Genomic DNA, 15008 nt, shown 5'->3' with positions numbered 1-15008 from the left:
GAAAATCCGTTAAAGAGTAAGAAAGTTATTAGAGTTCAAAGTTTTGGATTTGTGACGTCATAAACGAGCAGCTGCCCCGTGTGTTATGTAATATATAATGCATAAATTTCAAATTTTGTATGGTTCCTGATGACTTAATTTTGTTTTCTATTTATGATCGGGTGTGAAATGATTTGTCTATTGATATACAAAAGGTACAGTGAAAACCATTTTCAATTTTCTGAGAAAATGACATTTCATTGATTTTTTACCATTCGCTATGTACAGTGTACATGTAGGAATGTTGCTCGCATATGACGTCACAAATCAAATAATTGAAATTCTAATAACTTTTTAATTGTTTGATGAATTTTTCTCAAACCTTCGGCAATATTTTTTATTATTTTTTCTGCTATTTTTACAATAAAGTTTTTGTCAGGGTGAACTTCCCCTTTAAAGGGGAATGAAACCTTTGGAACAAATAGGCTTGTGTAGAAACAGAAAAATCAAAGAATAAGAATAAAGAAAGTTTGAGAAAAATCGGACAAATAATGAGAAAGTTATGAGCATCACTAATGCTATGGAGATCCTCCCTTTGGCAATGCGACAAGGATGTGTGATGTCACTGATGAACAACTTTCCCTTTGGTGGACTATAAAATACCCTCAAAATGTCTCTTTTTGCTTTTTCTTATGATGATACAAACTCTTTATCCATGATGTATTCTTAAAAAATATGTATTACATGCCCTCATGTAGAAAGAACACATGATCTATGGATAGATGTGATAAAAGAGGCAATTCAAGTGAAATATATAGTAAAGTAATGGGGAGAGTTGTTCACAAGTGACATCACACATCTTTGTCGCATTGCCAATTTGCTATCTCCATAGCTATAGTGATTGCAATATTCAAATGCTCATAACTTTCTCATTATTTGTCCGATTTTTCTCAAACTTTTGTTGATCTGTTTCTTTGATTTTTCTGTTTTCACACAAGCTATCTTGTTCCAATGGTTTCATTCTCCTTTAAAATGTACAGAAAGGAAGCAACCAAGATGAAAAAAAAAGATTAAACCTGGCTAACTGGCTATAAACTACATGTAAGTATGCCACCACACGGCAGTGGTACATACTGTACGTATACCATGCACAGAAATGACACAAAAGAGAAGGAGAGGTCCCAAATTTTATTTTGTCACATATATATAATTAATGAAAATATCAAGACAACAGGGCTCCGTAACACAAAGATAATAGCGATTAATCGCTAATTTGAAAGAACAATTCTGATTGGTTCCTATCGGTCTAGGGAGCAAAATGCGCATGCAACGATGATCTTGATAGGCCATTTCATTTAGCGATTAATCGCTAGCCTTTGTGTTACAGAGCCCAGGACATTATTCTTCTTTTCATAGATAACATCAGAAAGCTTACATGTACATACAGTACTGTATATGGTGTCCATTCTCTGGACTGGACTACATATCTGGAGAAACTTCTTATTTGTGCTATTTAAGTTAAAGATCCAACAGGAAGAGCAAACAAATCCCCAAGCAAACTACCTCAAGAAAAGCAGCTCTCAGAAAATTTCCAATAGATCTGATATAATAAGATGTATAATACATAATACTCTGATTCATCTAACCTCTATATGTATCATATTTAGGTGTATGTTTTTTCTTTCTCTCTTGCTCTCTCTTTCACATAAAGTACAAAGAATATTTGTGTTCACTGTTTTTCATTTGCCCTTTAATTTACATTTAGCTTTTACTATTAATGTTTTTTTTCCTTGTAAATTGAGTTTCTTGAACCTTGTATTCTATTTTGTATTTGCTACTTTTCTCAAATAAACCAATATCAACAAAACACCACTTCTTTCTCACACTCGCCATTTCTCATTTTCTGATCTTTCTACTTTATGATCGAGTTTCTTTTTTACTTGAAAAGGGGTGTTATCTTACCTCATACGACCAAGTACAATCGATCCCCGCAAACTTCTTGATGCACCGGCCAACTTCGACATCTTCGTGGGTGCTCCACAAATTCTTGAGGCAGTAGCTGACGTGAGGTATCATTTTCCTGAGGGTGGCCCGGCTGAAAACCATTCCAGTTCCTCCCATGCAAAAATTATCATCATATTCCAAATGCAACAGCCCCAATTCCTCCACTTTCCCTCGCCCTGCTTGCCCTATGAAATATGTATGGCTGCTGTTCAGCGATCGCAGGAATGATTCCATGCGATCGCCTTTGATGTATACATCATCATCAGCTCTCATAAACCATTCATATTTGTCAATGAAATTGTCATGCATGTATTTCAACATCATAAATGACTTTTTCTGAGGTGGGTAAGCGTCCGTCACACCAGGCAAACTAATAACGGGAAGATTCCATTCAGGTGGGACGTTGGACGCCCCACTCGAGAAAAATGCAACTTGCCCCGGGATTGTCTGTGCCCAAGTTCTGTTTACAGCAACAGCTCTAGTTTCTAAGAAAATGGCAGCCGTCATAACGCCAACCATCAATAAGTTTTTCGATGGGTGATTCGGTTCAGGCGTCGAGAGAAATGGGTCATCTCTTTCGAAGTTTTGACTGTGGCACGACTTACCCGCCGGAACCCATACCATCCGCAACCAGGTAGCCAGAGCGAACCCGATCACTAAACTCAACACCACGCTGGCCAGCTTACGGGGCCCCGAACTTCTGCTGCTCGACCCCATCGCTTTTTCGGAACAAGTTTACAACACAACTTTGACAACGAATTTCCACTTTTCTGGGAGGTAACCGGTCCAAGGAACTGCTATCATTCAATTCGACATAGGTCATTTAATTACAAGTCACCATATTCCAATGAATAAGAAATGATCAAACTTTATAATCCACTCCAACGAAAGTATCGGAGAAGCTCCCCGCAACTCGCCATGATCAACACAGTGAAATGAATGCAAAATTGAGGCATGTGTGCTTACGTCACCAAACTCTTGAAGCGTGTGTTCACACTCCCAGGACGTGATTTCGCCCACTGTAATGCTCAAAGAGCCTCCTCGTATTGTATTGCACGAGTATTGTATTCTTCGCCGATGCATAAAAGATTGTCAGAGCGTGATTTTTTTCACAAATAATAAACCGAAAAGCCATACATGTATGATGCAGCAGATATTCATCAGATCATACTTATCAGAAAACTAACGGGAAATTTGTAGTAAGAAACTGTAAAAACTTTGTTAGAACTTTCATGGTGTCATCACCATATTCATGACTACATGTATTACTATTACTCCGGGGCAGGCGCGTACGCAGGATTTTTGAAAGGGGGGGGTTTTCGAGCTGATTTTTTTTTTTTAAATCTCCCGCCCAGTATCTAAAAGGTGATGAGCGGGGGGGGTGATGATTTTTTTTTCTTTATTTTTTTCAGCGCTGCAAATAAGAAAATAACATTTAAGTGCATGGGGATGGGGTATGTAACAGTGCGGTCATGACCCGCGAGCGAGCAGAAATGTTCTTTTTTTGCGTTGAAAACATAACCTTTTTGTCAATAGTTTGTTGGTATCATACAGTGGCGTACCGTGGGTCACGGCATTGGGGGGGGGGGGCATTAGCAAAAATTTCGGGTCACTTAGGGAGCGCGCGAAGCGCACTCAGTTGTCAGGTATACTGACCTAATAGAGATATTTTAAGGACATGCAATGCCATCAAATGATATGTATCTCACTGATTAAATAATGCGAGCGCGAAGCGCGAGCTGAAAATTTTAGATATTGACATTATAAGCGAATGGATTTGTAATCATGATACTTAACTGTCTCGCTAAACAAGCAATTCGAGCTTGAAGCGCGAGCTAAATTTTTTTGTATATATATTGACCCTAAACAAGGAAATTTTAAGGATTATATTTTAGAATCCATTAAGAGTATAAATATCTCACCATAGTCATCTAATTCTATTGCCATCCTTTGCTGATTTTGTTAGAATTACATCTAAACACAGTCATGAAGCACCTTTTGTAGTCATGTAATCATGATTATCATACGCATCTTACTAATCAAATACTGTAAGCGCAAAAGCGCGAGCTGAAAATTAAGGAAATATAGAACTGAAGAGGGGCATTCTAAGGGTTGTTTGTAGGAATTCTCTAAGACCCTACGTATTTGACTAACCAAATGATGCGAGCGCGAAGCGCGAGCTGAAATTTTTGTATATATTGACCACAAACATGGATATTTTAAGGACTATAGTTACGAATCCATTAAGTCAGAGTATACATATCTCACCATAGTCATCTAATGCGAGTGCCAAGCGCTTGCTGATTTTGTTAGAATTACATCTAAACACATGGAGCACTTTTTGAAGTCATTGTAATCATGATTATTATACGCATCTCACTAATGAAATACTGCGAGCGCGAAGCGCGAACTGAAAATCTAGGAAATTCAGACATGAACAGGGGCATTCCAAGGCTTGTTTGTAGGAATTCACTAAGACCCCACGTATTTCACTAACCAAATGATGCGAGCGCGAAGCGCGAGCTAAAATTTTTTGATATTCAGATCAGAAAAATTGACATTTTAAGGACTGATTTTAGGAGTTCATGAAGAGCAAAAATTTCACCAATCCACTAATGCGAACGTTAGCACGGACAGGAAATGTTTTATATTAAGACCTTAAAATTGGGCAATAACTTTCAGTAGTCATGAAAAAAAAAGAATATATCACTACTTAAAACAATAATAACTCTAATTGCGAGGAAATATATTATTTTGTTGTATATTGATTTGAAAACGGGAGGCTTTAGTACAGCAGGTTTATATATCTCGTTAAAATGTCTATGCGAGCACCAGGAACAATGAAGACACAATTAAGCAAATAATGTTTCATAAAGTTGTGAAAAATGCTTCTTATGTTATATAACATAATATAACACTATGATAAACAACAATTTCTTCTTTCCCTCACTACGTTTCTCTTCCCTTTTCCCTCTTTTTCTCCTTTTCCCCGTTTTTTTTTTTGCCAGCCGATGGGGGGGGGGGGGGGCACGTGCCCCCCGTAGTTACGCCACTGGTATCATAGTCGATGCTACATGTCCTTCGGATCGTAGCACTCATGATATGGCCTTGATCAGAACACTAGAAACTTGAGAAATGTCATGAATAATTACGAGCGAGCGGAGCGAGCGAGCCGAAATGTTTGCGTTTTTCCGTCAAAACATACAATTCTTCTCAATAGCTTGTTGGTAATGATTACATATTAGTTGATGATACATGTCCTTCTGCTCGTAAGTCTCATGATATGGCCTTGATCAAGAGACTAGAAACTTAAGAAATTTCATAAATGATTACGAGCGAGTGGAGTGAGCGAGCCGAAATTTTCGCGTTTTCCCGTCAAAACATACATTTCTTGTCAATAGTTTGTTAGTAAATCAAGTATTAGTCGATGCTACATGTCCTTCTATTCGTAACACTCATAATACGACCTTGAACAGGAGACTAGATACTTATGGAATTTCATAAATTATTACGAGCGAGCGGAGCGAGCTAACCAACATTTTAGCGTTTTCCGTCATTTTGGTTTTCATATTGGTAAAACATATTTTGTAAGAAAACGTATGTCTTTGTCTTGGTTCACTTGTATTCATAAGTATACATCATGATAATCATGTATGGCCTTGTTAATGGCGATACCGTGATCATGTCGGCGACATGCGGAAATAAAAGATACAATAAAATGGAGCGAGCGAAGCGAGCGGAAATTTTTTCTGTGTTTTTCGTCGGAAACATGCGATTCTGTTCATTATTGCTGTCATATACATTATTGGGTAGGGGAACTGTCCGTAACCAGACCAAGGAGTTATCAGGCGCTTGCCCGATAACTCCTTGACCAGACCGACCTCTGGGGAGACAAGCAAAAAAAAAAAAAAAAAAAAAAAAAAAAAAGGAAAGGGGGGGGTTTGAACCCCCTAAACCCCCCCCTTGCGTACGCGGTCATCATCATCGTCGTCATCATTATCACCACCATCATCATCATTATCATCTTCACCATCAAGACCACCACCACCAACCCCATTATCACCACTATCATCATCATTATGATTATCATCATCATCATCATCATCATCATCAAATCGTCATCATCATCACATCGTCATCATGCACCATCACATCGTCATCATGCGTCATCACCATCATAATCATCTTTATGGAACGAAAATAAATTATTGTACATAATAGATGAATAAATGCATTAATCGATCAGTCAATCAATAGGTGAATGAATGATATTCAAATAGATAAATAAGTAAATATAGAAATGAACTTATCTTCTTTTTTTTCAAATATAGGCTTTATACATTTTTACCGCAACTAAATTGATTCATTTCGAATTATAGTTATTTCGACTTGACTTTTTTTTGTCGGACTATAATTATGTTTCCGATCCACTTACATGAGAGAGAGAGAGAATTGATTTGTTAGTTGATATATGAATTCTTTCTATATTCAAGCATTCATTCATCCATGGACTAAAGTTTTGAACGAATGCAACAGTGAAAATGGTCAGTCGACGACTTATAAGAATAACATCAAGTATGATACTGAATATAAATTAAAAGAAATGACATCCACACTAATAACAATATACAAATTACAAAAACTATGTGTCATATAATTTTTGAATTACTTAAGATTATGAGGACGAATTAAATATCCGCGAGCTTTTTTTAATAGGATAAAAGTTCATTTTTAAAGACTAACTTCTATGTAGAGAGAACAAGATATTCTTTCCTCAATCGCGTCTCAGTGGATGAATTGATTTTGTTGAAAATAGAAACTTTTTGGTCTAATAGCGAGTTTTCGCACGATTGCAACGGGGACGATTTCTACATTTTAAATCTATTGAAAACGCCCGTCAAATCACAATGGACAACTTTGAGGTCTTTGTCGAAAATTAGTGAACCGGGACAGCAGATTGTTCTTTAATTCGGAGCGCACGAAAAATTTATGTCGTTTATCCAGAGTCAATTATAAAGGACAAGTCCACCCCAACAAAAAGTTGATTTGAAAAAAAGAGAAAAATCCAACAAGCAAAACACTGAAAATTTCATCAAAATTGGATGAAAAATAACAAAGTTATGACATTTTAAAGTTTCGCTTAAATTCACAAAAACAGTTACATGCACATCCTGATCGGTATGCAAATTGGCAGACTGATGACGTCGCCCACTCACTATTTCTTTTGTATTTTATTATATGAAAAATGAAATATTCTACTTTCTCCTCCTTGTCAAGTGAATCAAAGTTTTATTTCTCCCTGAACATGTGGAATTTACATTATTTTAACAGTTTATGGTTCAATCAAGTTGGTCTTTGTTGTCAAATCTGTAAAAAATGAAATATTGTATTATTCAAACAATAACAAACCAGAGAAATAGTGAGTGAGGGACATCATCGACTCTCTCATTTGTATATCGCTGAGTTGTGCATTTAACATGTTTTGTGAAAACTAAGTGAAACTTAAAAATGTCATAACTCTCTTATTTTACATCCGATTTTGATGAAATTTGCAACGTTATGTTTGTTTGATTTTTCTCGATTCAAATCAACAATTTTCTGGGGTGGACTTGACCTTTAAGGACGACACTGCCGATTTGATTCACCAGTAATTGATAAAGGCTGCTTTGTCATGAAGGGCTCTGACAACAAATTCTCAACGTTCCAGAAAGCGTTTTTGTAGTGGTTGCGTGAACTCTCAATTTCATCTGAACTCGACAGCATCCAGAAGGAAGACCGCATGGGTGTCCCGATGCTGCTGTACCCTGCGACACACTGAAATATGGCGGTACCCTTAGAGTCAAGTCCACCCCAGAAAAATGTTGATTTGAATCAATAGAGAAAATTCAGACAAGCACAATGTTGAAAATTTCATCAAAATCGGGTGTAAAGTAAGAAAGGTTTGACATTGGAAAGTTTCCCTTATTTTTCACAAAATAGTTACAATGTACCACTTAGCAATAAGCAATATGCAAATTGGAGAGTCAGTGATGTCCTTCACTCACTATTTCTTTTGTTTTTTTTTTTTATTATTTGAATCATACAATATTTCAATTTTTACAGATTTGACAATAAGAACAAACTTGAGTGAACCATACAAATAATGTTAAACAATGGTAATCCACATATTCAGGGAGAAATAACACTTTGTTTCACAGGACAATGAGGAGAAAATTATAGAATTGTTCATATTTTATGTAATAATAAAAAAATAAATAGTGAGTGATGTCATCAATTCCCTCATTTGCATACCGACCGATTTGTGCATATTTTTTGTGAAATTAAGTGAAACTTCGAAATTACATATAACTTTCTGATTTTGATGAAATTTCCAGTGTTACGCTTGCTGTATTTTTCTCTTTTTATTCAAATCAACTTTTTGTTGGAGTGGACTTGTTCTTTCTGCCGCTGGTGCGAGGTGGCGCTATTAAAAAAATATTGTCTCAGTAGACTCGAAATTGGGATGCGAACACTGAACAAAAAGTTGGTGGAAAGCATGGACCTATACACTGTAAAAAATGAAGTGCTAACTTAGCACCTACAGTGCTTGTATAGTGACTGCACTACGAGTGCTGATTTTCTAGTTCAAATTTAAACTAGAAAATGAGCACTTATAACTCAGTTTTTCATGGCCTAGAAAAAAAAGAGAAAAAGAAAAAAAACCGATAGAGAGAAGGGTGAAATATAATATTATTTGCTGAATATTATGTCAAAATATATCACTAAATTGGATTCTAAAATAAAATTGTCAAAATGTTATATAACCTTTGGCATCACTTCTATATAATAAATTTATGTGAATAGGCAAACCATAATTTTCAAAAGAGCAATAAAATGCTCGTAATAATGTGATCTATGAGTGAAGTACTGTCTAAAAATATGATTGAAAACAAAATAATATATCATTCCTTAGTCACATATTATGTGATAAAATTAATATTTAGGGGCACCGGAACGTATTTTCATTTTTTTGCTTTGGGGGGAGCAAATTTTCTCGATGAAAATTTGACAAGCAAAAAGGAAAAAAATTAAAGGTTTTCACCCAAATTAAAGGTTATTGAAAGCCCTAACAGTTTCAAGTATAAACAATGTGAATAGGAAAACTACTTTTTTTCTTCAGAGTGGGCAACATAAAATGCATTTAATTGCGATCTATGGGTAAATTATTGTCTGATTTCTAACAAAATTATAATTTCTTTCGCCATCTTAGTGAAAACTACTGTAATTTGAAATTCAAAATGCATCGGAGGGTGGCGAAGTAACTGTTATCTATTTCAAATTTCATTTTGTGCCGTCATTGAAGAGTTGCAGCTATCCAGTCAGTGTTTCCACTTTGAAGGAAATTACCCGAATTCCGGGAAATCCGAAAATTACAATAAAACAACAATTGAATATAGTAACTATTAATATTCATGTTATATTTACATGATTTTAACCTCCATACGTAGCTCAAAATTTTTCGCTCGCGCTCCTCGCTCGCATTTCGTAATGTTGTTCCTATTTTTAAAGAGGGCGGGGACACAAAAAAATGCTAAATTCCCTGATTTTTGCCACCTGGAACAAATTTACACTTGTTGTATTATTGCCCGATTTTCGTTAAAAATCAAACTTGAAAATTCCAGGAAATATTTATGAATTTCAGGAAATTTGGAATCCAATTCCGGAAAATTTATTTTGGAGCTGTGGAAACACTGTATCCAGTATGGGTTTCATTGATTGTAAATTTACGAAAGGAACATAATTTACTATCAACCTGTTTTATTAAAGGTCAATTAAGTTCACCTAAAAAAAATGTTGATTTGAATCAATAGAAAAAATAGAAGTATAATGCTGAAATTTTCATCAAAATAGTTATATGCATAATTCAGTCACATGCAAATGAGAGAATCGATGATGGGAATATTTCATAATATAATAAAATACAAAGGAAATACTGAGTGAGTGATATCATCAGTTCCCTCATTTGCATTTTTTTGTGAAATCAAGCAAAACTTGAAAATGTCATAACTTTCTTATTTTACATCCAATTTTGATGACATTTTCTTTCAGTGTTGTGCTTGTTGGATTTTTCCCTTTTCATTCCAATTAGCTTTTTATTGGGGTGGACTTGTCCTTTAAGTGTCCGATCACCTTATGATATCTAACATTTTTGAAGAAAAAATAAATCAGTTTATGAAATGAACTTGCGATAATCCATACAATACAATTAAAGAGGGGGTATATAAGAAGAAGAAAAAGAAAAAGAAGGAGAAGGAGGAGGAGAAGAACAACAAGAAGAAGAACAAGAAGAAGAAGAAAAGAAGAAAAAAAGCAACAATGACTTTTATATTTTTTAATTATTATTCAAAAGCCTTTCAGCGCAATATTATATAGACCCTCTTTAAAAATGACAGAATAAAAAAACAGGGTAAACCTATTTCCAAATTTCGTTATCTCGTGGCTACAGGGGGGGGGGGGTCAGATTTACAATAAACGAATCATGAACTCATCAGCATGGTTTCAATCCATTTTAATACAAAAATATCTCAATATAAATACTTTATACAGTATATACAAGCATTATTTCAATATTTTCAGTGTAAAGTTCAAATACTCAACGCTTTTTAATATTAATCGAATGAATCAATACTGTCTATACAAGATAAAATACACTTGATAATAGTGAGTTATATTCAGGGGGGGGGGGGGTGGTACGAAAAGACACACAAAGATTTATGTATAATTACTAGCAAATCAAGTAACATGTACTTAACATTATACCAGCATACACTCTAAAAAATGAAATGCTAATTCAGCTCTTAAAGAGCGTGTATAGTGACTGCACTTCGGAGTGCTGATTTTTCTCGTTCAAATTTGAACTAGACAAACCAGCACTCCGAAGTGCAGTCCCTATACACGCTCTTTAAGAGCTGAATTAGCACTTCATTTTTTAGAGTGTATCATTTGACAATGTATCTACAGATCAAATCAGGGGCGGATCCAGGATTTTCCAAAAGAGGGGGGGGGGTCAAATTTTTGGAGGAAAATATTGACAAGACAAAAAATATTCAACTACAAATCAAGGATATTTTTGTACCCGAAAAAATTGAACAAGCAAAAAAAAAGTCTTCAATTTCAAGGGGGGGGGGCACACCTCGGTTTTTCTTCTCTGCCCCATTCTGTGCCCCCTGGATCCGAGCCCGGATCAAAGTAAGATGTTACATAATTAAGACCAATTTTTTTGTTACAGTTTTCAAATATGGTGACTTTGCCAATAAGAGACGAGATGTCATCACACACTCAAGATCCTATGATAATTATTGGGGCCTTCGGTGTATATATTTGCCATGGTCACTATGCCATTTCGCATTTAATTTTGCAGAGGCGGTAAAGAGAATCGTATGGGGTCGCAGTGAAACCGTGCGACTCCCTAGCAGTGACCTGTTTGTTTACTTGTTTATTTTCCGATTTTCCTATTATAAAAAAAACACAATACATAAATATATATAACATAAATAAATAACATAGATGGCATCAATTGAAATGAACAAAATGAATTGCAAATAAGTCATCGGTCATACGATACACCCTTTGGTTTAATTAATACAATAATAATAATAATATAGGGTATTTATATTGCGCACATATCCACCTTGTTAGGTGCTCAAGGCGGTCCTATATTACCCGGCGAAGCTAGGCGTTCATAACGCACACATCTTTTTAAGGAATTACTTCCAACCGGTACCCATTTACCTCACCTGGGTTGAGTGCAGCACATTGTGGATCAGTTTCTTGCTGAAGGAACAAGGAAGGAAGGAAGGAATATAGCTACGATCTCACAATTTTGTAAAATTGTAGGACTCCACTCTATTAAAAAACAATTAAAATCTCAATCCGGACGGAGACCGTGCGGAATCGTAAGATCGTCGCATCAGTGAAGGATAATCATGCGATTAGATGTAAACGATCAGCTTACACTCACGATACTTGCGTAATATTGTAAAATAAATCATGAAGGTCTATGTGAAAAAACGCGGCTATATCGGCCTATATTATTATCATAAATGTAACAAAAATGACGTTTTCATGAAGTGACAGTATCGAAGTTTTCCAGTGCATCACAGTATACTAGTATAGGGCATATCAACAATGAATTGACATGTTGACGATTCAAATCATCATGTTTTTTATTAAGCGGATATTGGGTAAAATTCTATCCAGCACGATGGTAATTATTGTGTCCAACCAATTTGGGGCAGTATTTTACCCAATGCGGGAAGCATATATACTGACCAGTAAGATTAAACAATAAGCAGCAATTACTTTAGAATGGGCAAAACTTTCATCACACTGGATAAATAAAATGCCCCAAAAGAAATGCCCAATGTTGTTTGGACACAACATTACCCCATGGAGCCTTTCAACCCAATATATTTAGAGTGTATCGAGCAGAGTGAACGCCAAAAGATGTACCACAAAATAAAGTTATATATTTCTGAATATGAATTTGTGTGGCTGTTGTTGCTGTGCAAGTCTTTCATAACATTTTCAGTTTATGTCTGTTAATTTTCTTTTCATTCCAAGCAGCTTCAAAATTGGGTAAATAAAACAACCGCAGGAAGGATTCCAGATTTAGCCAGGATATATTGTGCTATAAAAACAGAAAACCATTGCTATAGAAATGCTTACAAAAACTGCGGTGTTAACCGGTGTACATAGAGGATCACACCAGTTATTTTACACCGGTGTTAAATTGGTGGTGTTAGTTTTACACCTATATAGGTGTTATCACAACACATGTGGTTGTTACATTTACACTCTTTGGTGTTATGTTCAATCTCTAGGGTGTTATTCTAACACTTCAGGGTGTGGTCCTCTATCAATACCAATTGGTGTTGGTTTTAACACCACAGTTTTTACAGTGTATTTACCAACAAAACTTTCAATAACCAAGCACCTAAGACCTTTTGGTCTAGAGAAGGGGGGGGGGGTTCACAATATTGAATGGGTGCTTTAAAAAACAATATTTGAATTCGACACAATATCACAAATATTGCAATTACCGAAATCACTACTCACCCGCTCTCTAGATTACATACAAAAGGAAAATGTGTTTTACAAACAAGATTTGTATGATTGATAAAATTCAACCGAAACGGAAAAAAAATATATGGTAAGAATTGAAATGGTTAATAATGGTACGAGTACGGTACGAGTTACAAATATAGATACAATTCCTTTAAAAATATATGCGTTGAATGAAAGTCAAAGCGGAGTTGCTGTTTAAACGCGGAATCATTTTGCAATAAACTTTAAAGATGAAAGGGAATTACGAGGTTTCGACAAATACTTTAGAAGTCGAGCCCAGAAACAAGATGACTTGAGTAAAATATTCAAAATAATAGGCACACGACACTGAAAATCTAATCGAAGTCGGAACCTAAGTAAAATATTGAAGTTTCACTCAAGAAGTTTAAAGTTTTCCCCTCGACAATGCCAAACATCCTCCTTGAACATGTGGAATTTATTGTAAATTAACGTTCAAGAATTTCTCTATTATCGAATCAACAAAAATAAGTTTTGATTTTACAAACTTTAGAATACATCTACCACGTTGATAAAAGTCAACTGGAGAACTTAATCCATGCAGCATTTATATAGATACGGGGATCAAAAGGGGAGAACAATTTTTTCCCCGACAAGCGCCGTAAAAAGATTATAGTTGGCCCAAACACCAACTGACACAAAAAATATATAGAGTTAACATCAGTTTAACGTTTACGTCCCAACCTTAAATTTCGAGTTTCGTACAGCAGCACATGCCATATGGGAACGGATACCCCCCTAACCCCCTCCCCGCTGGAACAAAATAATGTCGAGAAATTGCGCCTTATATATATATATATATATATAGGTAAAACAAAGTAGTGTATTTTGAGATCGGTATATACGACTACCGATTCGTTCTATAGATTTTTTTATAATAATTCTCGCATAACAAATTTCAATGTCCATAAGTATCGCACAGACTCAATCATGCCATCCATCCAAAGTTTCATTTCAGATTTAATTGACCACTGTCAACATGACGCATCGGAAGACTGTTCATATAGCTTTTAAAGGACAAGTCCACCCTAACAAAAAGTTGATTTGAATAAAAAGAGAAAAAATCCACAAGCAAAACACTGAAAATGTAATCAAAATCGGATGTAAAGAGAGTTATGACATTTTTTAATATCGCTTAATTTCACAAGATGCACATCTAGGTCGGTATACAAATGAGGGGACCGATGTTGTCACCCACTCACTACTTCATTTGTATTCTATTATAGGAGATATGAAATATTATGATTTTCTCCCCCTTTTCAAGTGCAGTGGACTTTTATTCCTCCCTGAACGCGTGGAATTAACATTGTTTAACGTTATGTGCATGGTTCAGAGAAGTTTTACATCATTGACAATTCTGTAAAAATTGAAATGTTGTATAATTCAGAAGCGGATCTAAGGGGGGGGGGGGTTGAGGGTTGCAACCCCCCCCAAAAAAAAAAAAAAATCCGGGTACCATTTTTTTAAATCTTATCTTTTTTTAAACTTGTAATTATATTTCATTCTATTTCTATGTATTTATTTCATTTATTAGATGCAAGAAAACGCCATTTTCACACACAGATTTTCAAAAAATTTCCCTACTGCGGGAGGGGGGTGTCATTTTCACACACCCTCCCCCTCGCTCGCTCCGCTCGCTTGGACTCGGTCACTACGCTCCCTCGCATACCAGCCCAACCCCACCTTTATAAAAAGCTGGATCCGCCCCTGTAATTCAAACACAAGAAATGGTGAATGATTGTCATCATCGACTCTCTCATTTGCATACCACCGAGCTGTGCATAATAACTGATTTGGGTAAAATAGGCGAAACATTAAAAATGTCGTTACTTTCTTATTTCACATCCGATTTTTGATAAAATTTTCAGTGTTATGATTGTTAGATTTTTCTCTACTGATTC

General features: G+C 35.6%; 1 protein-coding gene across 1 annotated transcript; it reads right to left on the bottom strand.

Moving 5' to 3' along the window:
- Positions 1-1312: 1312 nt before the first annotated feature.
- On the bottom strand, positions 1313-2955 carry LOC121414741 (chondroitin sulfate synthase 1-like). Its single transcript, XM_041607806.1, has one exon. The coding sequence runs from the start codon at positions 2698-2700 to the stop codon at positions 1933-1935; it is 768 nt and encodes a 255-aa protein (XP_041463740.1). The 5' UTR covers positions 2701-2955; the 3' UTR covers positions 1313-1932.
- Between the last annotated feature and the right edge of the window lie 12053 nt (positions 2956-15008).

The sequence above is a fragment of the Lytechinus variegatus genome, chromosome 5, assembly GCF_018143015.1.
Source record: "Lytechinus variegatus isolate NC3 chromosome 5, Lvar_3.0, whole genome shotgun sequence".
Taxonomy (NCBI): Eukaryota; Metazoa; Echinodermata; class Echinoidea; order Temnopleuroida; family Toxopneustidae; genus Lytechinus; species Lytechinus variegatus.
Note: the sequence above shows the minus strand (reverse complement) of the source record. Positions and strands in the feature narration are given on the sequence as shown.